Source organism: Amyelois transitella, chromosome 12 (assembly GCF_032362555.1).
Source record: "Amyelois transitella isolate CPQ chromosome 12, ilAmyTran1.1, whole genome shotgun sequence".
Lineage (NCBI taxonomy): Eukaryota > Metazoa > Arthropoda > Insecta > Lepidoptera > Pyralidae > Amyelois > Amyelois transitella.
In genome coordinates this window covers 7,923,108-7,949,137 of record NC_083515.1, presented here as the reverse complement: position 1 = coordinate 7,949,137, position 26,030 = coordinate 7,923,108, and the positions used below count along the sequence as shown (strand labels likewise).

The 26,030-nt window shown below is 33.8% G+C and overlaps 1 protein-coding gene across 3 annotated transcripts in view; it reads right to left on the bottom strand.

The window, feature by feature from the left end:
• LOC106141629 (uncharacterized) overlaps nt 1-25,384 on the bottom strand; it is a 52,774-nt gene extending 27,390 nt beyond the window's left edge. For all 3 annotated transcript variants that reach the window (XM_060947047.1, XM_060947046.1, XM_013343271.2), the window contains exons 1-4: nt 24,998-25,384; nt 21,981-22,119; nt 21,288-21,434; nt 12,384-12,527 (exon numbers count right to left, since the gene is read on the bottom strand). In XM_060947047.1, coding sequence (XP_060803030.1) covers nt 12,384-12,527; nt 21,288-21,434; nt 21,981-22,119; nt 24,998-25,162 — 595 coding nt within the window. In that variant the 5' untranslated portion in view covers nt 25,163-25,384. The remainder of the gene's footprint in view (nt 1-12,383; nt 12,528-21,287; nt 21,435-21,980; nt 22,120-24,997) is intronic.
• Between the last annotated feature and the right edge of the window lie 646 nt (nt 25,385-26,030).

Genomic DNA, 26,030 nt, shown 5'->3' with positions numbered 1-26,030 from the left:
ACATTCGCAGATTTTCCTGCAATGAACCAAAATTTGTTTCCGAAGTTAGTACAAGCGGTTTGATTTGCATTCAATGGCGGCCATTTGGTTTGTGTTTTGTAGCGTCAATAATACTTTTTCCTATTAAAATAATACGGAAGCTCAATCTATTGGCTGGTTAGTATCATTCAGTTATAATAAAAACACACACATATTGCATCTTTGTCGTTTAGATGGGGTAGACAGAGCCAGTAGTTCAAGTTAAGCTGGATGGGCTAATGATAGCATTGAGAGCTTTAAGGAAGAGTCCCAGGATTGTTTTCATTCCCGTAATAGACTTTCACAATTTGCGCGATAAAATAAACAAGAAGGAGATACTTTGTCTTTTTTACCCGACTACGGCGAAGCAAAAAGGAGGGTTATGATTTTATATTTATGTATGTAGGTATGGATGTTCATCTGTGCCCTCATAACTTCTAAACTAGTTATCAAAATTTGAGAAACGAAGTGTAGTTAAAAGCCTCTTGATCGTCCGCTGTTTGATCTCTATCGATATGGCGTATTAGAATAATTAATAGTTTGAACATAATAATTTCAGCGGAGACCATTTCCTTGTTTCGTACTTTTAAAGAGTGTTTTAGTAGTGGTTTAGTAGTCTGGTTTAAGTTTTTAAACTTAATTTATTCTCTACCAGAAACGCAGAGTTTGCGACACCCATGGACGATATTAAATGGTCCTTTTCTAAAGTGCGGAGAACCAATTAGATATCACATAAAAAATGTTTTAAACAATAAAGTTTAACTAATATTTATGAATTTAAATAGAAACGTTAAAAGATTTCTTAAAATAAACAAGGACAGGCGTTATTTCAGTATTTCATTCGGTTCTTCTCATTAAGATTGTCAGTAGGCGTGTAGATTTCTACCACAGAGCACGGAACAACGCTCCAGCCACCCCCGACGCGCGTTAGTGCTCTGTTTCTTTAAACGTATCGAGTAACGCTGACTAAATATAAATCTACTCTAAGGATAACATCAAAAGTGTATTTTAATTCCTTTGAACATGGATGATGTTTTCTTTTTTTAAAAGTAAATTTGAATTAAGAATACTTGATACTGGCGTTTTCCTAAATATTCTCTCTCTCGCTCAGGTTATATTTTTGTGCCATATATTTGACCTAGGATAATAAATTATAGCTATTTATAATATTTCCACCAGTTTAGTCGTGAAAGCGTTTTGGAAAATAATAAGATATGGATTATATTATCAACTAGCTTTCCGCCCGCGGCTTCGCCCACGTGTAATTCGGTTATATAAACAGGCTCCATCTTTTTCTATATCTACCACAGCATGAGGAATATAATTCCCATTAACAAACAAAATTTCTTGAACCATTTTAATTAGAAATTTTTTAACTAAAACTATATCTATGGAAATTAACTAAGACTAATAAAGTAACAAAGAAATGAATAAAAAATGAAGAATATATTAAAAAATCAACTCACACTATAAAACTTATCCAACACTAACTAAATATACTATCAAAAATATCAAATCTAATCAACAAATCAAAAATTAACTGAAATAGAGAGTAAAATAAGTTAAATAAGTCAAGTTAAAAGTTAATGAATCAAACGAAAATAATTTCAAATCAAAATATTTGTAGTGTGTAATATGTAGTTTCGCGTATGTCCGCTAGGGGCGCTGCTATAATTACACGATAAATTAAAATATTTTACGCTACCTAGCTAAATGACGGTAACGAAACCATAGCGCGATCTATCTCGATGCCAACGCCATCTATCGAGCATCGAGACAACTTGTGATAGTTAATCTATATCTATACATATAATAAATCTGTAGAAAGGTCAATTCTGTACATTGAAAATATTGAAAAAATAAATAGCAGGGGGTGTTACTGGATCGATACCAAACACAAAAATGTGATTAAAAAAATTTTTGTCTGTCTGTCTGTATGTTCAGGCATCACGTGAAAACTAACGGTTCGATTTTCATGAAACTTGGTATAATTATACCTTATTATCCTGGGCGTAAAATAGGATACTTTTTATCCCGAAAAAATACGAAGAAAAAAAATCATAATTTTTCAGTTTATCCATAGACGTTGTTCTGTAGAACCGCGAACACACGTTGCGTTACCCGCAGTGGATTTAGCGCCGTAACCTGTAGCGCCTAAAGTCGGCTTTGGCTTGAACCGTTTGCTGCACAAGCGGGCCGCTACTAATTACTATGAAAAAATACTACATAGCTACATTAATTCCCATCAAGCTGAAAATGAGTATAATTATTTAAAACACAATCAAAAGCATTATTTCAAAATTCCCCATGATTCCGGTTTAAGGAAAAAAATTTACTCACGGTCAAAGGTAAAAAAATGGGTGTATCGCAATTTTCTTTAAAACGGTAAGTTTTTCAAATTGGAAAATTACCTCAGACATAAATTGTAGATCATAAAGTTATCTTTAAAAAAGGTATCAATATTTTTTTTCAACAAAGCTACCGTTTCTGTGATATAACGATGCAAAAAGTTGCAAGCGTCATAATATGCATCCGTTTCCTTGCCACCTCTGAGGTAGTGTACTACTATTAGCGCGTTTTTTTTTAACATTTTTATTATTAAACTTGAAAAAATCTGAAATAGGTTAGAATAAACACGTGTTTTCACTACGCAGTGGTACTCAAGACTAACTTTCGCATTTATTATTAAAAAAAAAATAGAATAACCCTAAGTGAAGAAAATCATCTTAGGACAATAATAGAGATTACAATTATCAAATTCAATGCAATAACCAAATTAAAACTAAAACTACTTATAAAAAGAAAGAAAAAAGATGACTACAAACTAAAATTTAATTTATAAATTGTACAGTCCTTGCATAGCATTAACATGCGGGAATGTGCCCAGAAGGCTGGCAGCATTGCCAATTCGAATGGCAAAGCTGATTCTCTGAGCCAGATAATTTCCAGCCCTCCGGTCAAGAGATACCTCAATTAGCTTTTTAGACAATTGTCGGAAAAGCTGATGGGCAGATAGGCCCCCCGGTCCCAGAGTTTCTACCCCAAAAGGTTCAAAAGTATAGATATTACCGATAACTAAATACATACATACATACATAAAATCACGCCTCTTTCCCGGAGGGGTAGGCAGAGACTACCTCTTTCCACTTGCCACGATCCCTGCATACTTCCTTTGCTTCATCTACATTCATAACTCTCTTCATGCAAGCTCGGCGGTTTCGGGTACTTTTGACTTGACCCTTTTTTACCAGGACGTCCTTAATTTGATCAAGATATGTTCGTCTAGGTCTTCCCACCCCGACCTTTCCCTCCACACTCTCCATGTATATCTGCTTAGTCAACCTGTTTTCATTCATCCTCTCCACATGACCGAACCATCTCAACATACCCTTTTCTATTCCTGTAACTACATCTTCTTTCACATCACAACATTCCCTTATCACACTGTTCCTTATCCGGTCACTCAATTTCACACCCAACATACTCCTAACGCTCTCATTTCCACTGCATTTATTCTGCTTTCGTGCTTCTTTTGCCATACCCAACTTTCACTCCCATACATTAATGTCGGGACCAACACGCCCCTGTGCACAGCCAGTCGAGCCTTTTTGGATAGTTTCTGACTGCTCATAAAGGCATGCAAAGCTCCATTCACCATGTTCCCCGCGTTCACTCTCCTTTCAATATCACTATCACACTTGCCATCTGATGTAAACTTTGATCCCTATAACTACATATTTGTGCCTTTTGAGGTTTTTTGCCTCATTTGAAGCAGAACGGCCTTAGATTTAGTAAACTGAAGATGAGACGGCGCAAGTGTGTCGACACAAGTAGCATCCCACACCAAAGGCCGCCCCAATCTCCAGGGTACCAAAGTCATACCATCCGGTCTCTTGGCATCATCCCGAGCCAGACCGTTTGGTTCTAGAACGGCTGGAACATGGATGGTGGCAAGAGCACGGAGGATTATATCATTTAGGGCGGCATGGCGCCCTAAACGGCCGGCACTCCTAGGGCATGAGAGGCCGTGGTGTCCATAGCCGACAACGGTATCCCCGCAAGGACAACTATTATTAAAGACTAACGGTATTTCATGTGTTGAGCATTCTGAGATAAAGCAGCTATACGACCCTAGCCACGTACACAATTAAACAGAGAGACAGATGTTGTCTCAAGGTTTCACTACAGTATAAATGAAGGGACTGGGTTTCATTATACTTATGTATATTTTGAATTCAAGTTAAATTACCGACAGAACAATATTTTTACTTATATTACTGCTACATAGAGTATATACGAGACGTGCTTATGCATATTATGACGCTTGCAACTTTTTGCATCGTTATATCTCAGAAACGGTAGCTTTATTGAAAAAAAATATTGATTCCTTTTTATATATATCTTTATGATCTACAATCTATGTCTGAGGTAATTTTCCTATAAAACTTACCGTTTTGAAGAAAATCGTGAAAATCCCATTTTCTTACCTTTGACCTTGGGTAATTTTTTTCCTTAAACCGGAATCATGGGGAATTTTGAAATAATGCTTTTGATTGTGTTTTAAACAATTAAACTCATTTTCAGCTTGCTTCATGCAGCAGCAGCTGCAGCTTGCTGCAGCATTCAGCGTAGCTTCATTCCTTTTTTTTGGTCTAAATTGACCGGACTATTGGAGAAATAAACCATCTACGCGAAGACCGACATCCGCGCGGACGGAGTCGCGGGGGAAAGCTAGTAGAAAATAAAATTCGGGTGTTTTATTTATGCATACCGATTACGCCGAGATTTATGGACCGATTTACGTGATTCTTTTTTTGTTCGGTAGAGTATACTTTCAAGTTGATCCCGTTGTTACCTAGTCAGGATCTAATGATGGTATTCCAGGGAAATCAAACTCAAATTAAGTATTTGCGTCTGATAGTCATCATCCCATGTGAATGAGCTGATGATGGAAGGTACAACTCCTCAACGGTTAGGAGTTGAAAGAAAATTCTTACGAAGTTATACGTACATGTGAGGCTATTAGGTTGACCTGATAATAAAAAGTAAATCTCATTAACGTTAAGAATTTAGGTGAAAATGGATGCGGACAAATTTCGTAGCTGTTTGTATGGGTAGTGTTAACACAAAATAGGGATTAAAAGGCGTGATGTTATTAATGTTATGCATGTATGTACATAATTATGTATGTTATTATGTATGTTAAAGAGACGACTGAAAGTTGTCATACAAAGTCTTTTTTTTTAAGGATGGGAAATCATCAAATGACCTCTCCCGCTCTGGGTGGAACGGAAGGGAGTGTCAGACTTTTACTGACTAAAACCCACCTCGTTCCTTCAGTTGCCCTTTGCGTTCCGGGGCCACGGCATCTCGTTAGAACTTTCCCGCAGCCCCGGCTCAGTTTATCCCGTTTCCCCCCCCTTGGGGGTTGACATTTCAAAAATCCCTTCTTAGTGCTCACTTATGTTACTAAAGAAACCTCTGTTCAAAATCTCAGACTCCTATACCGAGCGGTTTCGGCTGTGCGTTAATAAATCAGTCACCCAATCGCACCCCCTAAATCACGATTGGAGGGTAGTTTGAAAAAACTTATAATGTCAAACATATTTACTTGCCTATGTACGTGTTCATGCCAAGTTTCAAGTTTATAAACCCAAGGAATAAGATTTTTCATAGAAACGTTTTTACCCCTTTTCCCCCCCTTGGGGGTTAAATTTCCAAAAATCCTTTCTTAGTGCTCCCCTACATATCCCAAGGAACCTACATTCCAAATTTCAGCTGTCTACGACCAGTAGTTTCGACTGTGCGTTGTCTGTCAGTCAGTCACTCAGTAACGGAAGAGTTTTATATATATAGATAGATAAAGGAAGTAATAAAAATATTTCTTGCTAGTACTTATTACTTCCATGCATACAATCACAGCTTACCATTTTAGAGCTAACAGTCAGAAATACTAATAACTCTTCTAGAAGATGAGGTAGGATATCATTCACCATTAAGTAATCAAGCTACAAAATGGTCTTCTACGAGTAGTCTGTGTTGTGACTATTGACTAAGGGACAAAGACTTATTATGGGTGTGTACATTTGGAATAAAATTATTGTGACATTATTGAGAGAGAAAAAGAGATTTTATTAATTTTAACCACGTCTGAAAACACACAAAATATTCTGAATTTGTACGAATTGACCGAGTGATTTTGCAGACCGCAATTTTAAATTCGCGGCAGCTTAATTGAAAAATTGTATAAATGGTTGCCAAAAAGTGAGTCATTAGATTTCAGAGTATGTTTTTTGTTATTTATATTAGATACTATTTGTTAATTGCTAGCCAAAAATTTAAGAAGTAAATATTTTTTAGGGTTTGGAAGGAAAGCTTATGAGTAATTCTGGCTCTGAATGAAATGTAATGATTTCTTCATTTTAAATTTTTCTACCACCAATTTGTATCAGTGAATTTATGACTCTTTTTGTTTCATCATAGCAAATTTTTTATTACATTGGAGACGTCTTAGCAATTGTTAGGATCACGAGTACCTTAAACGGACGAGCTTACATTAAAAGAGAGAGGGAAGAAAAAGTACGTTTGAATCGTGGTAAGTGGAAAAATGTAGTCTCGGTGTTCCGTTCCGGGAAAGAAGCATGGTTGTTATTAGAGTATGTATATTATACAAATAAATAGCGCCCCTGTACTAAATTTCTCTGTAGCTTAAGTTCTATTTTTATTTCTTTTCGTTGATGTACCTACATAATAATAAATAAACATTTATGTAAGTATACTTGCTACAAAAATATTTGCCAATTATTTTATTTCTTCCTGCTTTGGGAATGTTTTATGTATTTAGTACCTAGTAGTTAATTTGCCACAAATGTGGTTCGAAGTGAAATGATAAATTAACAAACTTGACATCGAGTCGATTCAAATCAAAACTACAAGCAAATATTTTTAACGGTTTTGCTGCTGCGATTCAAATAAAGCCATCAAATGTTTTTCAAATATTTTTTCCAATGAAACCCATTTGGAACTGTATTTTTAGATCTATGCGAAAAGGCTGCGCAATAAAGTTTTTTACAATATTAAAGCTACAATTTTATTGGAAAAGCGCTAGCGAGAGGTCAATTTAAAACTAATAGACAAGGATTATTAACACTCTTTTAATTTAGCTAAAAAGAAATCAATAACATATGTTTTTCCTATTTCTGAAGTTATACAAACTATTTCCAGGTTGCGGCTTATTTCCAAACACATGTTTTTTTTATCAAAACTAACAAAGTGCTAATATTCAAAAAGCTTAAACACAAAGACCTAAATATCTTATTTACCAGAAGATCTGCGAGAACGCAAAATAAGTTTTGTTTCCCTCGTTTGCACTACACAACACAAGGATGTTTAAGTCTTATTTATTTTATTGGCTTATTTACAAAAAGATTCGCAAAAAATTGTACAGAAATGATTCAATCAAAATGCACTCGCAAACACACTGTGTTAATAGCACGTTGATTGGCAAGTCTTCATATACATTGCAGGTAGCGGAAGAATCCGCTTGTCGCTGCCGCTTATATTCATGGTCGAAGCCTCTAAATGCCGCTACGCGCCGCTCTTGAGCCTAGCGATTTGGATCGCGGCGGAACACGCTCTCGGTGTTTACTCACAGTGATTTCTTTTATTTTAGCATTAAAACGTGTTGTTAAAATAAATAATAGGTATGGTAGTATCGCTGTAGTTATTGGAAACGGGAAGTTTACATGGAATCACCAACATTCTAGCGTTATTTCTGGTTACTGCTTTCCTCACTTCTCTGGAGAGGAGCCTGGAGTGTGTGCCTTTGACAATGATCTAGGATTGGGTAAATCAGGTTTTTACACGAAGCAACTCTCGTTCAACTTCCATGAGAAATTATAGAATAACCCGTGATTATTTATATATAGAAATAAACAAGATAAGTTAATAATTAGAAATATTAAAATATTAAAATCTCTATCTATGACTTATTAACCTCAAAATTAACGCAAAAATATTACATAGTGAAACATAGCACACTGTAGGAATATGTCTCTATACACAAAAATATTACATAGTGAAACATAGCACACTGTAGGAATATGTCTCTATACACAAAAATATAACATAGTGAAACATAGCACACTGTAGGAATATGTCTCTATATCAATACAACTAACTTCAAAATGGCGGCATCTCACAGAACCAATTAAACTTGAGGTCTCTGTTGAGTATCGGTTGCATTTCGTATGCAAGATATTGTCTACGAGTATATGTCAACTCGAGATGTCATGCCATAACTATCTTCGAATCTTAAGTTGATCATAAGTTTACCGCACTGTCTGTCCGGGTGCAAAACTAGCAGTCTAACAATATTATTCATACAAACATCTCCATACTACCCGTAGTTACATTATACAGATGAATGTTTTGTATTTTTGTTTTTAATGAATAAACTCAGAAACTAATAAATCAATTTTAATAATATGTTGCGCATAGACAGTCAAAACCTTGAGGAGCTAAACGGGCTATTTTTTTTTTTATTTCTATAGGTGCAAGTTAGCTAGCAAAATCTATTTTAGTTGAAAAACATTGTCAAAAGATAAGGTTCCCATATTATTTGAAGAAAACTTGAAATGTTAACTTTATTATCCTATTTCACGAAAATCAACCTAAACATATGCAAAAAATTTAAAAATAGTTTACGATTTCACCAGATTCCACTCAAATTGCTGGTAAAAACAAACAGCTACCAATTTAAAAAAAAAGGAAAATAAATGATTCGCTTTAATTTTGTCATTGAAAACAAAATAGCCTCATTCAACTGATGCTGCCTCTGATATAAACATATTTAATTAATTGATCCGATACTTATGCTAAAGTTAAGCGTATTCGTAAAACATGATCAGTTCTTAATGCAGCTTTTTAAATAAACCTTATAAAAATATATATAACTACCAATGAGAGAGCTTCCTGAGTGTTCCGTTTTCAAGTTCGTCCGCCGTTCGCTCTGCCATGAGCCAAGTTTCTTTTGTTTTAAAAATTAATTACCACATGCACTACGCTAAATTGTTAAATTTGCAATATTGTTAGCACTGGATATTGTAAATAAATAAGTATTCATGCTAAAAACTTTAATATGAGAATAATTTCTGAAGATATTGGAAAGAAGAATGGAGAAGAGTATAATTTTTTAAGTAATTTTTCCCGGACGTACGGTTTTTATAGGGCTTTTAATTTTTATTTTCAATATAATGTATTGTATGAAAACAAAATATGTCATTTAGTAACTAGATATCAGAAATGTAGTCGTAACCTTTATTCTAAGAAAGAGGAGAGTGAAAACCTTTATCGCATTGGGGTAACTTTAGTAAACATGCCCGAACGATAGATCGGGTCAAGTTAGCAATAGGGTTTGGTATGAAACGAAAAATATATTTTTTCCTTATTCCTAGCCTAACTCACGACCAGGTTAGGATTTCGGGTTAGGCTAGTAATAATTTGCGTAATACTTTAAATTCGAAAGGAAAAGTTCATTGAAACATATATAGTGAAATCTATTGAAAATACAAAGCTGAAATTTTGAATAATTTTAATGTATTATAACGTAGAAAGCCGTTGCTGCATAAATATATTTGAAAATTTCTCGGTAAAAGCTAGCAAATTTATAAAATAACAAAGCAATTTTCAACAATTTGAAGCAAAATAACACAATTTTGATACAAATTATATTTAACAACTTTTATCTTTTCCATGAATACATCTTTTTATGTGCGTTTTAATAATCATTCGTGCATATTGTGCTATGAAATTCATACAAATATCACCGACAAAATACTTATTATGGTAGCAATGACTATATTATTTCATGATAGTTTATATACCATAAAACGGATTAATATTTTAATGCATATTATGGAGCAGCCGTTTTCATTGTAATAACCTAGTCAGATATAGGTACCAGTAAAGATATTCATAATAATAATAAAGTTTGTATATATATTTTTCTGCAAACAATTACTTTGATTTGGTATTTTTTAATCACTTTTAATATTAACGGTGCGCCAACCAACCGTATAACCGATGAGTTTACATAAAAGTAAAATATTTACACGCTGACTTGTATCAAATATGTTTATATATTAGTCTCAGCAATTTTAATATACCTATTAAAAATCGTCTTTGAAGAACTAAATCTAAAATTTTAGTCATTAATTTTCAGCGGGAAAGCAAGCGATAACAAATATTTACTTTTAACTTCAAAGCATCGAATCCTCAAAAAGATTCAGTTCGCATACAAAAGAATGGGTTTGATTGGTAGGCATTAATAAAAATTCCGAGTAGTGGCGTATAAATATCGTTTGACAAGGAAAACATCGAAGAAAACAAAATAATAAAACAAGAAAGAGCAGTATCAAGTTTTTGACTGATTGGCTACAAATGTAAACGAGGCCGCCAGTTGTGTTACCATGAGTTTCAGATTATAATGATAGCTACCGACTGCAGCAAATCTTTTTGTCTTTTTCTTCCTCCTGGCTATAGTTCTGTTTATTTCCTGTCACCTTGGAGATGAGCTTGGGGAGCAATTGGCGGACTTAATGCTAGGAGCATTATCTACCAGTCAACCATTAAAGTTCGGTCTGACAGAGAACTTCGTGTGGGGTCAAACTAAATAAATATATTTATACCTACACAAAAAATAAAAAAAATATTTTCATAAAAATACATAAAACTACAATTAATAAATAGGTGCAGCGATTACTGGACCAGACTTTTTGGTGGAAATCTATAAAACAACTGACTGACAATGTACAACCGGAACCGCTGGGTCTATCACGACTTAATGCTTTAATAAGCCATTCTCTTCCAGTCGAATCTTTGAATTAAACAGACTACATATGAAATTTTAAAGATAATACTTTTTTCGACTGTAAGAAGCAAAACAAAAAAGGGTTTCTTGTGCAAATGTACCAATCTTTTAAAACATAGTCATAAAAATAACCTATGTAGCTCCATTTTATGGTAGAAATGATCGCAAAACAAACCAATCACACCCTTACAGTTATAGAAAGCGAACTCATGGTACTTATCTGTAGTCTTATGAAAATTATACGAAAGTAGATAAGATATTCTAGATTTTGGCTCACAGTCAAGCAATAAGTGAGTATTGTTATGTTAATTTTGCACTGTGATGTTGCATAAATGTGGTACTTATCTTTTATTTGCGGGTGTATGATCATTTTATGAAAGTAGAATTTTCAAGGACGCTGATTATTACCGATTCGCCATTCAGAGATTTCTGGTCCGATTTTGAAAGTTAGAAAATAATTTTAGATTGTTCATAGATATTTGTCTGTGGTTTTGGGTATGTTGTGCTCATTAATTTTTATTTATATTTATAAAAAGTAGTATTTTAGTTTCGGGACATCCGTAGTTCGTTTAGAGTCATACAATACAAAAACTTTTAATTGCACCACATTAAAATACAGAGCAATTATGTTCAACTAAGTATTGGTTAAATTTGATTTTCCGGTACATGAGAAAATGTTACGCTGTTAAATTGAATTTTTGGTGGTTTTACAGGTTGCCCAGCAGACTAAATCTTTTATTACACAACTTGATATTCAGACGCTTCGAAGTCGGTCTTGCAGTCGGAATTCAGAGTCTAACTCTTATTACACTACGCGATTTAGACTAAGACTGTCTTAATATCGAATGGTTTTATAGCCCCTCAAAAGCTAGCATGCAAACTCACTTTAAGGTTAAAGAGGAATTTGAGAGATGAAAAAGAAAATTCTTGAAAATTATGAAAAAATGACACGGCTGTAGTAACCTGTCAAAAATAAAGCTATTTATTATTTGACATCCACAGCTTAAGATCCCCAAAATATTTAAGACCGTCAAGAGGAAGGTAAATACACTCGCATGACAGAAAAGGGACCAAATGAAAGTATGGATTATATCGCACTTTTTCCTCGTCCGTTCTCGTCAACGGCTGAAGCGAGGTTACATTTTGTGCCCATTCCGTTGGTGTTTTGAAAATAAACGTGCAGAGAAGATTAAATTCCCGCGGGAACGGAAATAAACGCCCTTTTTTCATTGTGTTCCATAACATTCATAAAGTCTAAATATCGGTTGTAACTTTTTTTTTTTATTCTTCAAATCAACTTGTTACTATTGTACGTGGCCTTTCAGTGGCTTTATTGACTCTTTCTACCCCGCAAGATATATATACGTGATATATGTAAGTTTGTATGTAAATTTATAAATTATAAACTCCAACTGATAAAAAATATAAGGTTAACTAAGTGTAAGTGACATTCTACTACTGCAAAGATAAAAAATTACATACATTAAAAACTTACCACAAGTGTATACGACTTTGAGGTAGGTTCTGCTTCCAGGCCGGCAGGGCTTGCCGAACATCTGGCTGTCAGCTGATAGCACGCAGCGGCGTTTCCCGTGGCACTCCCTCATGGCTGTTTCTGTCGCGTACGGCTCCAGGCACGCTGGTGAGACAACAATAGACCCTTAATTTTTTTTTTTTAAGTATTTGCTGTTATAGCGGCTATGGAAATACATCATTGGTGAATTTTAGCTTTGTAGCTATCATAGTTTATGGTACACTACTACGTGGTACTGGTGACAGACAGTAGAAGCTTAGTAATAGGATCCCGTTTTTAGCTTTAAGGTAAAACCCTAAAAACTAATCTGAAAAACAATATGGAATACTAAAATCAAGATGAGGAGAAATAGTTGGGTTGATTGATGAGTTTAAATTATGACTAACTTTAAAATACGTTTACATTAGATATTGATAAAAATTCAAAAAAGTAGAGACGTGTAAGATTGTAATTAAGATTACAATAAAAAATAAGTTTCCTGTCAATCATAAAGTAACTTAATAAATTTGTAAGCCCCAGCAATCTAAAATACCAAAATACATTTTGTGCTTTGTCATATTCAGCTCATATAAAGCGATTCCATGTCGAGTACACTACGTGGCACGTAAACTGTTGAAATATTAACATTGTACGAGAGTGGAGGTACGAATTAAATGGAGGCATAACCACAGGCATAGGTTGTAAGATATTAATTTTGCTGTACATTTCTAGGGCTGGCAATATGCAGTTTTGTATGGAAGCGTCCGTTAAAACGAGTTGCGACTTTTGTAACTTCAAAGTGTAGGTAGATTTGGACGAATGGGTGGTAAAGATTTTCATAGAGCCAACCATAGAAATTATGCTAAATCTTGTAGGTTTCCTTTTCTACATTTTAAAAAGAGGCATTATTTTAGCGGCGGTGATAACACAAAACGGTTTTGTTTAAAAATGTAATTCTTTCGTTATCTAATGTGTTATCCATTGAAAGATACGGCATAGTCCAAACTGTTGGGTCTAGAAACTTGAAATTTGGTGTGTAGATTCCTACGTAGTCTATGAGAATACCAAGAGAGGATTTTCCTTAATAGTCCAGGGAACTTGAATAACAAGGGAATTTTCGTTTTCCACGAGCGGAGCCGTGGGCGTCATCTAGTTTAATTGATGACGTATAGTTGTACCGAAAGTAAAATATATTTTTGTTAAAATTAATTTAAAAGATTTATATATATAAGACCTTCTCTAACAGCAACTTGCTAGCGCCAACTTTCACAAAAAAAAAATATTTTCGTTGTTTAGCCTTTTTTTTTGTCTTCAGCGTAGGTACTCAGAATTCATTCCTTTACATTTGGTTTCAGCAGCATTCCATTTGGGAATAAGCTGAGTGAAGAAAGAGATATTATCTTTGCAAAGCTACGAGGTCAAGTGAAGTTCATAAAAGATTTTAACCTTAAAACAATTTTACCTAAGAAAATATTAAAGAGTAAACACGTCTAATATAATATTTTTAAGAGTCTTCTGAACCTGACTTGAATATCTAATTAAGAAACTGTTATAACTAGGTTTCATTTGATCGTGGCATGAATTTTATGAAGAAAATTATGAACTACAAACAAAGCAATACAAAAAATTTAATGTACTCTCGTAACTGAATAAGATTTATTGCGTCTAACTTAAGAATATCTGTAGTTATCGAATTTTGTCTCTAATTTCATAGAGAATATCATTTTTGCCACGAAGGCCGAGACTGGATAAGCAAGGCATAATATCGCCAAGATTGGAAAAAGATGGAAGAGGCCTATACCCAAAACTGAATCCTCAAAAGGCCACCATAATGATGATGATGATATTTTTTTAACCTTTTATAGTTATTATATTATAATTTGTTCCAAATAACTCGAAGACTAGGTAATATCGTAAAGACAAAATAGTCCCAAAAAATTATTTATGTTTATTCTATTTTAAATATCTTACGAGAGCCAATCTTATTAAGTCGAGTTGGAATACAGTTGATTGCTCGTTCCACAAAAACCTGGTTCCCTTGATTGTTCTACGTTTTGAAATATTTCGTATTCATATAGAATGTATCCATTTATATATGTTAAGATAAATAAAAAAAATGTGACAGATGTATATTTTTTATCATACAGCCAATACCTTTAAACTTGTTAAGATAGTGAATGTAATATTAATACCTTTAGAAAGGGTTTTGATACTACCCACAGAAGAAAAACCTTGACATAAAAACATAAAAAGGCATCGATAAACTACGAACAAGGTGAACCTAAAAACAACTTATGTTTGCTACGAAATGTTCATTCATGTATCAAATTTCACAACGAAAATGTATAAATATATCTATTTGCTGAGTCATACAGGCAGGAATTTTCGGACAGTCCTTTGTGATACTGCGGGAACATTCAAAGTATGCTGCTCTTTGCTCACATTTGCTCCATACTATATATGATGGCGGTATTCAATATAAATACAAAGAAAAGCACGAGGTTACAAAATGGATTGATATGAGTAGTCTCCTTTTAGAGCTAAGTGGTTGAATGTGTACGGTACCCGAATTAAATGTGCGATGCACAGTTGCATAATTATCCTACTGCGACCATTTTTTGAGTTATGCACATACATTAGTTTGTTTGCTAACCAGCGGCATAAGTGTATAACCATGATCCAATATAGTTTAAGTTCCCCTGCAAAGGTTGCGGCTTTGGAAAAGGGAAACTATATTGGATAGGTCGGATGCGATTGCTTTTTGTAAAAACTTGATTCTCCAGTGAGGTGAGGAGTATTCCTCTCTCATCAAAGCGTATTTTCTGCTGTATTTTCGCCTATTATTTTAAAGAAATAGTTGTGCTAAAATTCTATTAACTAGTATTCTGTATTAAGTCATGGCAAAAGTTTAACAGGTATCTGACTAGTTGTTAATGTTTGAATGAATTTTTAATTTGAATATAGAGTGACCTTCTACGACATCCAAAAAAGAGATGGTATGTCGTATTCTACTACATCAAAATAACACGGCGCAAAATTTACCGCAAATATAAGTGAGGCTAAGTTACATAACTCTTCTTAAAGTAACAGAACAAACCTTCATTTCAATTAAATTTCTATTGTTACATAATTCTCCAAAACTCAGCTACCAATAATACAAATTTGAAATGTTATTATTTCAGTAAAGGTTGTTTCCGAGACTTTGACACTTCAATAGCTTCAGAAATTTAGGATATGAACCAATTCATTGAACAAACAGGCGTCAATAAGTTGTTTTCAATGGAAATAAAATTAACACCAACATTTTAGCCCTTATGGCACAGCGTGGTTGTTGGTCCAACTCATTTATTTCAAATTCACTTATAAATTTGCTTCTTCCAATTGTTTTATCAGTTTTTGCCAATGGGTTTGCTGTTATGATAAATACGGCTTTTGAAATCCACTGTCTTTTAGTTTAACAGATTTAATACTATTTAGAGCAGACGGGTCTAAAATGATGTAAAAAACTAGTTACGAGAAGGAGTACTTTAGCCTGTGTGTACAGGTATGAAATTTTGTCATTCATAATTCTTATTCTATTAAAATATTTCTACATTTTCCACATAAACACGTTTATATCGTATAAAATCTATGGTATACTTTAAAAAATCAATCGGATCTAGATTTAGCCCATTATTAGCTGTGTGTACCAAAATGACGAAGCTAATGGCTATGCACCAAGCATTAAAACAAACCTTGACTTACAATAATAACGGAGCTCAAACTACACCTAAGTACAGTTTGTGAATGTAACAACTGCGCAATGAAACTTTGCTTTTGAATTTAGAAACTTTCGGCTGACAATAGTTCTCAAAGTTATAGTTCGTTTTGTACTGTTTATTCAGGTTTAGGTAGTAGCGAATTCAACATAGTATTTATGTACAGTCTCTCATAAACAATGTTTTAACTGTTTGGAAATGTAGTCTGTTCGTTGAGGCATTGAAAATATGACTACAATTAAGAAAGTTTTATGATGCGAATTCTGATACAGCATCGTTGTTAAGATGGAGATGGCCATTTCCATGATAAAAATTGGCGGCATCTAAGGCGCAGCGGTAGTACGCTGTGACACATGCCCTGGAACAAACTTTCTCTGATTGGCCTAAGTTTCAGATGCTTATCTACCCTACGTATTATAAAATATAAATAGTATCGTTAAATTAGTATCTCGTAACACAAATTATGAACTTATATCGAAGCAAACTGTGTAATTTGACCCGTATATACATATGTATTTATAAATATAGGTACATAAATAATTTCTAATGTTAGCAAGTCAGATTTATATGTAGATGTCTTCGTGGACAAAAATGTAACAATAAATTAAAAATCAATAAGTTTTTAACAGACAAAGATTTTATTCTATAACAAAAACAGTTTCATACTGCCTTAAGAAAATTTGAAGTTAATATCTCTATCTAATAAACACATTCATTATATTATGAAGAGTTGTTAACATCCTCTGTCAAAGGCTGGGGTCACACGAACATTTAACGACAAAGGTTTCAGGGTTCATAAATAATATTTCAAAGCCATCAGAAGGGTCGTACAGCACGGTATAATTTTGTCAGGAAATAGCGAAGATTGCGTTTTTCTGTTTGAAGTTTGAGAGCCATTGTCATTAAGATGAACAAAGAAAATTCTCGAGTCTGACTGTGACGATGCTGCAGGTGCTTATTCGAATATCTTGAATTAATATTTCAACAGTATTCTTAAATATACCATTATGCATTAAGATGAGTAACATACATTTAAAGTAAATTCTATTTGAATACTTTACTGTGAGTGAAAAATGTCATGTGGTACGGCACCGATAAAAAAAAGAATAGGACTACTCCATCTCGTTCCCATGGATGTCGTAAAGGCGACTGAGGGATAGGCTTATAAACTTAGGATTCATCTTTTAGGCGATCGGCTAGCAACCTGTCATTATTTCAATCTCAATTCTATCATTACCAATCCATCATCCAAACGGCTAATCGTGGCCTACTTATCAGTGCCACCCGTGGTCACTACAAAGATTAATCTTAAGTGACGAAGGATAATTTGGTGGAAATATGCACTTTAAAAGTAATAAAAACACGATTTAACGATAATAAAATACTAAAATTTATATTCCATTGCCTTTTGCCCTTTTCTGCTTAACTCTATTTATTTTAAACATTAAATCGGTCAACGAACTTTACTGAATAATGAGAATTTCCATGGCATTTTTGATGATAGCACATGACAGGAGAATACCTAAGGGTGAGGTTACCCTAAAGCGACGTGTCGGAATGAGTCTTATGAATTTAGATGAGCCAGTCAGGTGGCTGGATATAAATAGAATGGAAAATATGTAGTCGTATAAACACCGTTTAGGAGACTTTGTTTGCGACAATGCCGTCTTTAGATATTTTTTTAATAATGTGCTGACATCTCAACGCCACTGTTAAAGACGTAGAAAAAAAGGCGGACGGAGTATAACTTAACGGCAAAATGAAGCACCAATAGTTTATACACGTATCTCGCACACACTTTCATTGGCGGCCGCTATTACGTCACAGATGACTTCATATTTTTTTTCACGCTATACTTCGCCTGCCTTTTTTCTACATCTATGGACACAAAAGCCAAATTCTAAATCTTAGTTTTCTATCGGTTTGTAGTATATATGAAGAATAAATAAGTACATCGTTGGAGTGACGGTTCCCCAGATACAATAATGCAGTCTAGTGTAAGATTTTCTCTTTGGGTGGCAAAGCATCACTCCCGCTTGCAATTAGAAAAAGTACTTGTAAGAGCTATTTTCGAAATCCTCTTTTTACATGATCAGGTTTAGTTTACAGTAGAACGCCTGGTGTTACGATTCCACTCGTGTAAAACTATTTACACGAGTATCAAACTTGGGTCATGGTATGCAAATAGATCCAATAAGAATTAACATACATACATAGAATCGCGCCTCTTTCCCGGAGAGGAGATACTGTAGGTATCTTTCCACTTGCCACGATGCCTGCATAATTCTTTCATTCTTTTTACATTTAGAAGTTACAACTAATCTATTTTTGCAATAGCGAAGTAAATAATATGTTTCCCTACATTAATTATTATTATTACCTACATAGTAAACAATCCTATATTAAATTTCTAAATACGTAAGTTTATAACAATTCCTATTCAAGACGCCATTTGGACATGTAATTTTCTTGCATTAAATTTAAACATTCAAGTTTCAGCGGATGCAGAATAATACATTTCAGAGGTTGAACCTTTGTAATAAACTGAGACAATGTAGCTTTTATTAACCCTGTTATACCTTTGCATCACTAAAATGTCTACGTAAATAAGTTTAAGGAAACTCGACGATGTCTCAAGAAAGGAAAAAGTTAATTCTGATCTTTATCTTGATGGGTTTATCCTCCTGCCTTTACACGATTTCAAGACATCACTTCAATAGTATTAAATCGTAAAAAATACTCATTTTTGTTGTTTATAAATAGCTACGGTAAATGACGAACCAGTGTTAATATGAGAGAGAAAAGAAATATTTATTTAATTGATTCATAAAATATTTCTAAAAAAAGAACAGTGCGTGGATTGCTTAAATTAATAAATTAATTATACAAGCGATTTCATATTAATGAGACCTTTATACAAATTTATTTTATCAAGCTAAGTAGTATTCAATAGATGAAAAACTTTTATTGAAGTCACGATTATACCGAACTTTTACTCTGAATACAGAATATTCCGAACTTTAGCAGCTTCAAAACCATAGGCCTTTAATTACCCACGACAAAAACTTTTTGAGAAATTCAAGTTCTTGTATAAGAATATTTTGATTTAATTAATATTGACCCGCATCACAAATAGAAGTTCGAATTTTAATCTCTATTTCACCTTTGCGTGTTCCTGACCCGTAACATACTCGTAGCACGCGCGACGCCATTTTTATCGCGCGAAATATAAGCGATATTTACTTGCGCGATTAAAACGGTGTCGTGCGCGCCAATTTTCAAATATCCTTAACAGTAACATCATACACAGTTAAGTCATAGAAAATTTTAACCGATTTCAGTGTTATTTCGTACGGAAAGAGTTCTGAAATCCCGAGGCACGTATTTAGCTTCCGAAGCTTACATTGATAAGCCGTAAGCGGGAGAAAAGCTTTCGGATTACAGAATTTTCCTTACGATATGAGTAAATATATGCATGATAGCTATAAAAAACTAAAGTCAATCTGAGAGCAAAAAATATCTGTAATTTTCTACGAATCGTAGGCATAAATCGTACGATGCGTAGTGAAAGGTACGTAGCGTACGTAGCGGTCATTGTACCATGAAAAATACGAAAGAATCGCGTTCTGTATTCAGAGGGTATATCCGTGTGTCAAAATCGGAACACATCGGAGCGTGATGTTGGAATAACATTATATATTTTACTATTTTTTTTCACTCGTGACTTTGTATGCACAAAATCTCCAGATTCCCATTTTCGTGAATTTTTGGAAGATTCTCGATTAGTGTTGTACGTCAAATAATTATAAATGCACTATTATGTATAGAGAAAAAGACTTGGAAGATTTATTGAGGTTATAAGCATAACGTATTAAAACCAAAATGTATTTGCAAAACAAAAATGTCATCATGCTCGTAAGATTGGGATTTAGGTTCCCCTGCAAAGGTTATGCAAGTCCAAATCAAGGATTCATGGTTAAATTCGTACCCCGGGTTCTTGTCCAGAGAAGTGAGGATGTAACCTGGACTACATGCAAGAGGATGCAGAATGGAGTTAGAACCTAGATCATGACTTTATTTATTAAAAACAAGAAGAATACATTTATACACTTTAAATTGTTATTATTATAGATGGATAAATTTGTATGAATTAGAAAATAATCCTGGTTTTATGGGATGGGATATATACTATATTTCATGATAAAGACTCAAGATAAACATCCAATACCCATGTCAAACCGATAAGGATAATCTGCCATCTTGACCTGACCGGTTGGCTCAGAACTACGACAGTCTCATGTTTCAGACACCCAGTAAGTACACAGAGAAATATATAAGTAGGTCATTATTTTATTATAAACATGAAATGTATATTTAGTTATTGAATGTTAATTATATATACATTGTTCAAACAATATATCCTTTGCAATTTGAAATCATATTCACAAATACGCAACAAATATACTATATAACATATAATCACTTTTATATCCCTTGCGGGGTAGATAGAGCCAACAGTCTTGAAATGATTGAAAGGCTACGTTCAGCTGTTTGGCTTAATGATATAATTAATATTCATATAGCGACAGGATGCTAACCGGTCGCCTAAAAGAAGAATCCCACGTTTATAAGCCTATCCCTTAGTTTACTCATATAATATAATGTGATGTGATAAATAGTTAATCTGTAGATACGTTTTTATATTATTTATATGAACGAAAACTTTCTGCACTTAAATATTTTGTTTAATTTATTTATACATTATAAGTTTAATATTTTATTTTAATACACTTTCATAAAAAGATCCCTCGTGTTTAGTGCTAGATGGTATAATAACCTAAGGTCTAATAATACTTTCAATGGAAACCATTCATATTCATCTTATAAATACAAGTATAAGGTTCATTGTTCTATAATTACAATATAACAATTAATTTCCTTGATTGTCTTCATAAACTTTTGCAAACAGAGTGTGGAAAAGGAAACAGGGTACATTTTTCGCGAGTGGAGTTGCTGCTATTACCGAATTATTTACTATCAAAGTAGTGGAAAGACGTAATCTCTGCCTACCCTGTCTACTGAAGCATGATTTTACGTATTTATGTAGAAGAATTGGTAAAATACTCACTCTCCTCTTTAATTCCTCGTGGCTGTGGGCACTGTATGGAGTACTCTGTCCTGCCGTACTGAGCTGAGTATATGGCCACCCTGGAGTGAGGGTTACAGCTCAGGTGGAGAACATCGTTTTCGCACCCCACTTTACTGCGGAATTCATCTGTGGAAGAGATAAAATAAGATTTTGTGACATAAAAAATTTATTGATGATTTTTTCATATCGATTTTCACACTTGGAACAATTCAAATGACTCACAAAGACAAAGCTACTGCCTTGTATTAACTGAAACTTTAAATAAGACTGAGTACTCTATTTTTCCTCTGAGATTTTGTAAGGCGACATAGAAACCAGGCATATTTGTTCATTTCTTTAGGTGCTAAAACATAGATTAACATTGTTGATAAGTTCGTCTTTTCGTAAAAAATACCTTTTACAATTATTAATTATAGCCATAACAAGAAAAAAAATGAAATAACAGGTTTTAACATGAATTACTTTTGCAATTAGCCATACTTTATATTAGAAATGTATTGATCTTGCTCTCTTCTCTCTAATGAAATAATCTCTATTGTAACTCAATAGAATTAAGATTTCTTTAACCAAAAACTTACGATAAATCCATAGATATTACACTGATCAAATAAACACTATTATGGAGTAAATAAATAATTCTATGCAGAGTGTGAAAACTATTTTTTAACTTACATGGACGACACTTGTAGGCGACCTCCACGAACCTCCTGGACCCTGGACACGGGTCCACCCCGAAGGCCTTAGGGCTGGTGTGGAACTTACACGTCCTTTTCTTCTGACACGCCTCCACCACCGTCTGTAACAAGGAGTACTAAGAATTTTAATTAGTATGCCTGTTCTGCTTTCAAGAATGTTATCTAATGTATATGAACTATTTTTTTTTTATTTTTGTTTTTACGGGGCAAATAACACAGATTGAGTTAGCCTCGAAGTAAGTTCGAGACTTGTGTTACAGCTTATTACATATAGACGTGACTATATCTGTGGGAAAGATATAATGTGGTTCTATTCTAAAGTGAAGGTCCTATTCTGAAGAACCTCACTTTCCCATGGATGTGGTAAAAGGCAACGAAGGAAATACATTACGCATTACAGCTTTTTCGTTGATCCAAAATGGGTTATGTTGCTCTATCCTTAAATATAGTTACGGATAGGAATCTAACTAGAGCTGGTTCTGATTTAGTATTTAAGTTGCCAAAGATTAGTCACGCCATATAAAAACCTATAATTTTAATTCAAAAAATTTTGATAACATCTTATACTTAAAAAATACGTCGAATGGTGAACATCCTCCTATTTTGAAATCGGCAAAAAAATAAAAATCTGCTCTTTTTCAACGCAGTCGTAATCTTCCATAAAAGTAGTTCTTTTTTTGGTCACGAAGCAGTAAAAAGTGACATAAACAGTAATCAGTTGCTGAAGAATGTATTTATTTTGTATAGCTGGGATTAGGGGGGATGACATAAACATTGGCAGGCGGCGATAAAATCCTTATTGCCTAAACATATCAGAAAATGAGCTATAAAAGTCAACCAGAAGTAAGAAAGATGCGTTGAGAAATCATCTGTTGTGTGGCATATTGATAGAGGATATGGTTGTCTTTCCCCTTAAAATAAGTAAGTTCCTTTTCATGCACATTCCTGAATATATCCATATCATAATGTAAAGATTTCTTTAATTCTAGAATTCTAAAAAATATATCTCTTGAATCAATTTTTTAACGACCGCATCGATTGTCATGTTGGACATCAAATTCACTTTTTTCATGTAAAGTATCAAAGTACCTTTATTTGATGAATCAATTAATAATAACCTAGTTTTTCATATTTCTATAATTTCTCGTACACATAAAACTGTTAAAACACCATAATTTGATTCCATTATTTTCACAGTTATCCGTATAGTAATAAGTACTTTATTATTATAATATGAATAAGGAATCTAATAAAATAAGTTAACGTTAATATGTTGCCTTCATTTCTCTAATAAAAGGTATTATAAAATCTGAATTTTATCATTGTTCTTCTTTTACAGAAGTGCTACTTAATGGAAAATTTTCAATAACGTAAAGGCTAATGGTTTATAATGGGAAAAGACAATCGGCTTATAAAAATGCGCTGTGATTTTATGTTCGTGGAAAAATAATTTTAAACATTTTTTTAGTCTTTTATGTAAGGAGTGATTCACAGTACTTTAGATACACAGCATTTTTAGAACATGGCCGTGATTGAAATGAACCTGTCCCTATATGCATGGCCCTTCATTATTCCGTCACCTTAACAGTTTGGCTAACAACGCATTTGTCCATCATGAAGGTAATATAGAGCATTAAATCTAATAATATCAGAACGCTACAGTGATTGATTACATTTCACTCAAGCTGTTGCGATTTGATGTATTGCTGCAATGTTCTTAGCTGTATCAAATTAAAGATTAATTTCATTCAAACAACCTCTTAATAAAATACAATATATCTTTAATTTACTAAAAAATAAGATTCATTTTGTCTATGTTTTTAACAAACTATGAAAAATATTTTCAGGATAAAGTGACAAACTCATAGAAATCTAGTCATATTAATTCCGTTTCTGAGGCCTAAATCTATTTATTTATATACTCGTATTATACCAATAGAGTCAATACTTAATTTGTATTTTTTGTTTTAAGACTATAGTTCATTATCATTTGAGCATGAGTTATCAAAATCTAGTATGCTGCCCACCCAGTTCCAGGATTTTACCTTTCACTACCCAAAGGTTGGCTGGAAGAGATTGCTTAGCGATAAGTCCACCTTTGCCCAACATATTTATAATGTATATTTCTACTACATATGTATTTTTTATGGGCGATAAAGACAACTAGTCAGTCTAGTCGGAAAAAGAGGCGTGATCATTTAAGAAAACAAATGTACTTAAGAAAACATTACTACAAATATTATTTTTCTTCATAATATTAGTATGAAAGTAAGGAAAGCTGTGAAAAAAGCCAGGTGAAGTGAGTTCATGGCCGTTGAATTGTTATGATACGTATTCACGTAGCGAATGCACGATTTGCACTTGCTCTGATGAGCTTATATGGAAGTGAGTCGTCTCGTTCAGTACAAGGGGCCATGCATACATTGTCAACAGAAAAACAAGAGATACCGTGTTAAAATAAATTAATGCTCGTTAATATTAGTTTTCAAATTTAACGCGAAAGTTTAAATTAGGAAAACTACATAAAGGAGTGTCGGTAGTCTAACGGTTAAAATACACGAATTGTATGGGTACAGGTTTAATCTTTTGTGAGTTTCATACTGTTTAATACATACATAGATATGGTCACGTATAGACGTGATCGCTTGCGGGATAAACAGACCCAACAGTATTGAAAAGACTGAATGGCCACTTTCAGCTATTTGGCTTAATGATAGAATTGAGATTCAAATAGTGACAGGTTGGTAGCACATCGCCTAAAAAGAATCCCAAGTTTGTAAGCCTATCCCTTAGTCGCCTTTTACGACATCCATGGGAAAGAGATGGAGTGGTCCTATTCTTTTTTTTATTGGTGCCGGGAACCATACGGCACTGTATACTGTTTAATTGCTAATTGATTATCTGACGGAAAGTGAGAACGATGACGAAATCATGGTTCCAGAGAGTATGGACCAACCTGGTACGCCAATAGATAAATACAAAAAAAAATCCAACCTGCAAAGCACTCGGCCACGTGCAAGACGTGTCTCCAACGACTTCCACGGCTACTGGCTGGTATTCCGCCAGCTCTGAAGTGCAGGAGCTCTGTGACGCCGAGGCCCCATACTGCGCCACCTGGATGCTGATGGTAGTCCCTCTTGGACATATCAGGGTAACCATATCTTCGTCGCAAGCAGCTTTTTGGTGCGTCCGTAGAGTGCCGAGAAGGAGTTCTGTAAGGAATAAAAAATGACATATTAATACTTTTGTTCTTGTGTGACCAATTTTAAATATGAATCACGGTCAAAAGTGCACTCGGCCTCCTCTCCAGAGATGTGGGGATGATGTCAAAATTAAAACCGAGGAGTTAATTTGTTTTTAAAAGACTGTAAAAGTCAATGTTCATTTGGGCGATGGGCTAACAATTTATATAGTTACAGCAGGGTAGCTATCACTATCTTAATCAATCTGAGAGACTATTGACTCTGTCTATCCCATGAGGAATGAAGACGTGATATGTGTAATTATTATGTTAAGAAAAACTTCATGAACTTGAGATTCATCTTAAACGCATGATTGGCTTGGAACGCGATATATATATATTTTAATAACTAGCATAGCAGTAATGTAAGTAGAAACGATAATGAAATCACGGAAAAAATCTAGTTCAATTGTATTATAGGAACAGAATAAATAATAATGCTTAATACTGAAGATGAAACTTCTGTTAATATAATTTTTCATAAAATAAATAACACTAAGTTTAATATTTTCTTTCCTGTCCATAGGTAGACTAGACAAAAATGATTTATACCTTTCCTGGGAATTGCCTATCTATCAATTAAATAACAAAACAAAATTTTTGTTCAAAAAACAGAGAAATTAATTGAAATCTTGTCTTTGATAAGGACACTTACTGAAAAAAGAAAAGACAAAAAGACTAATCTAATTTAAATAAGTTAAGTCTTACTTTGTTTTGGCGATGTGAAAATGTAGTCACTACCTTCCCCTCTATAAAATATAGGGTAACATCTTATTATTCCGAAAA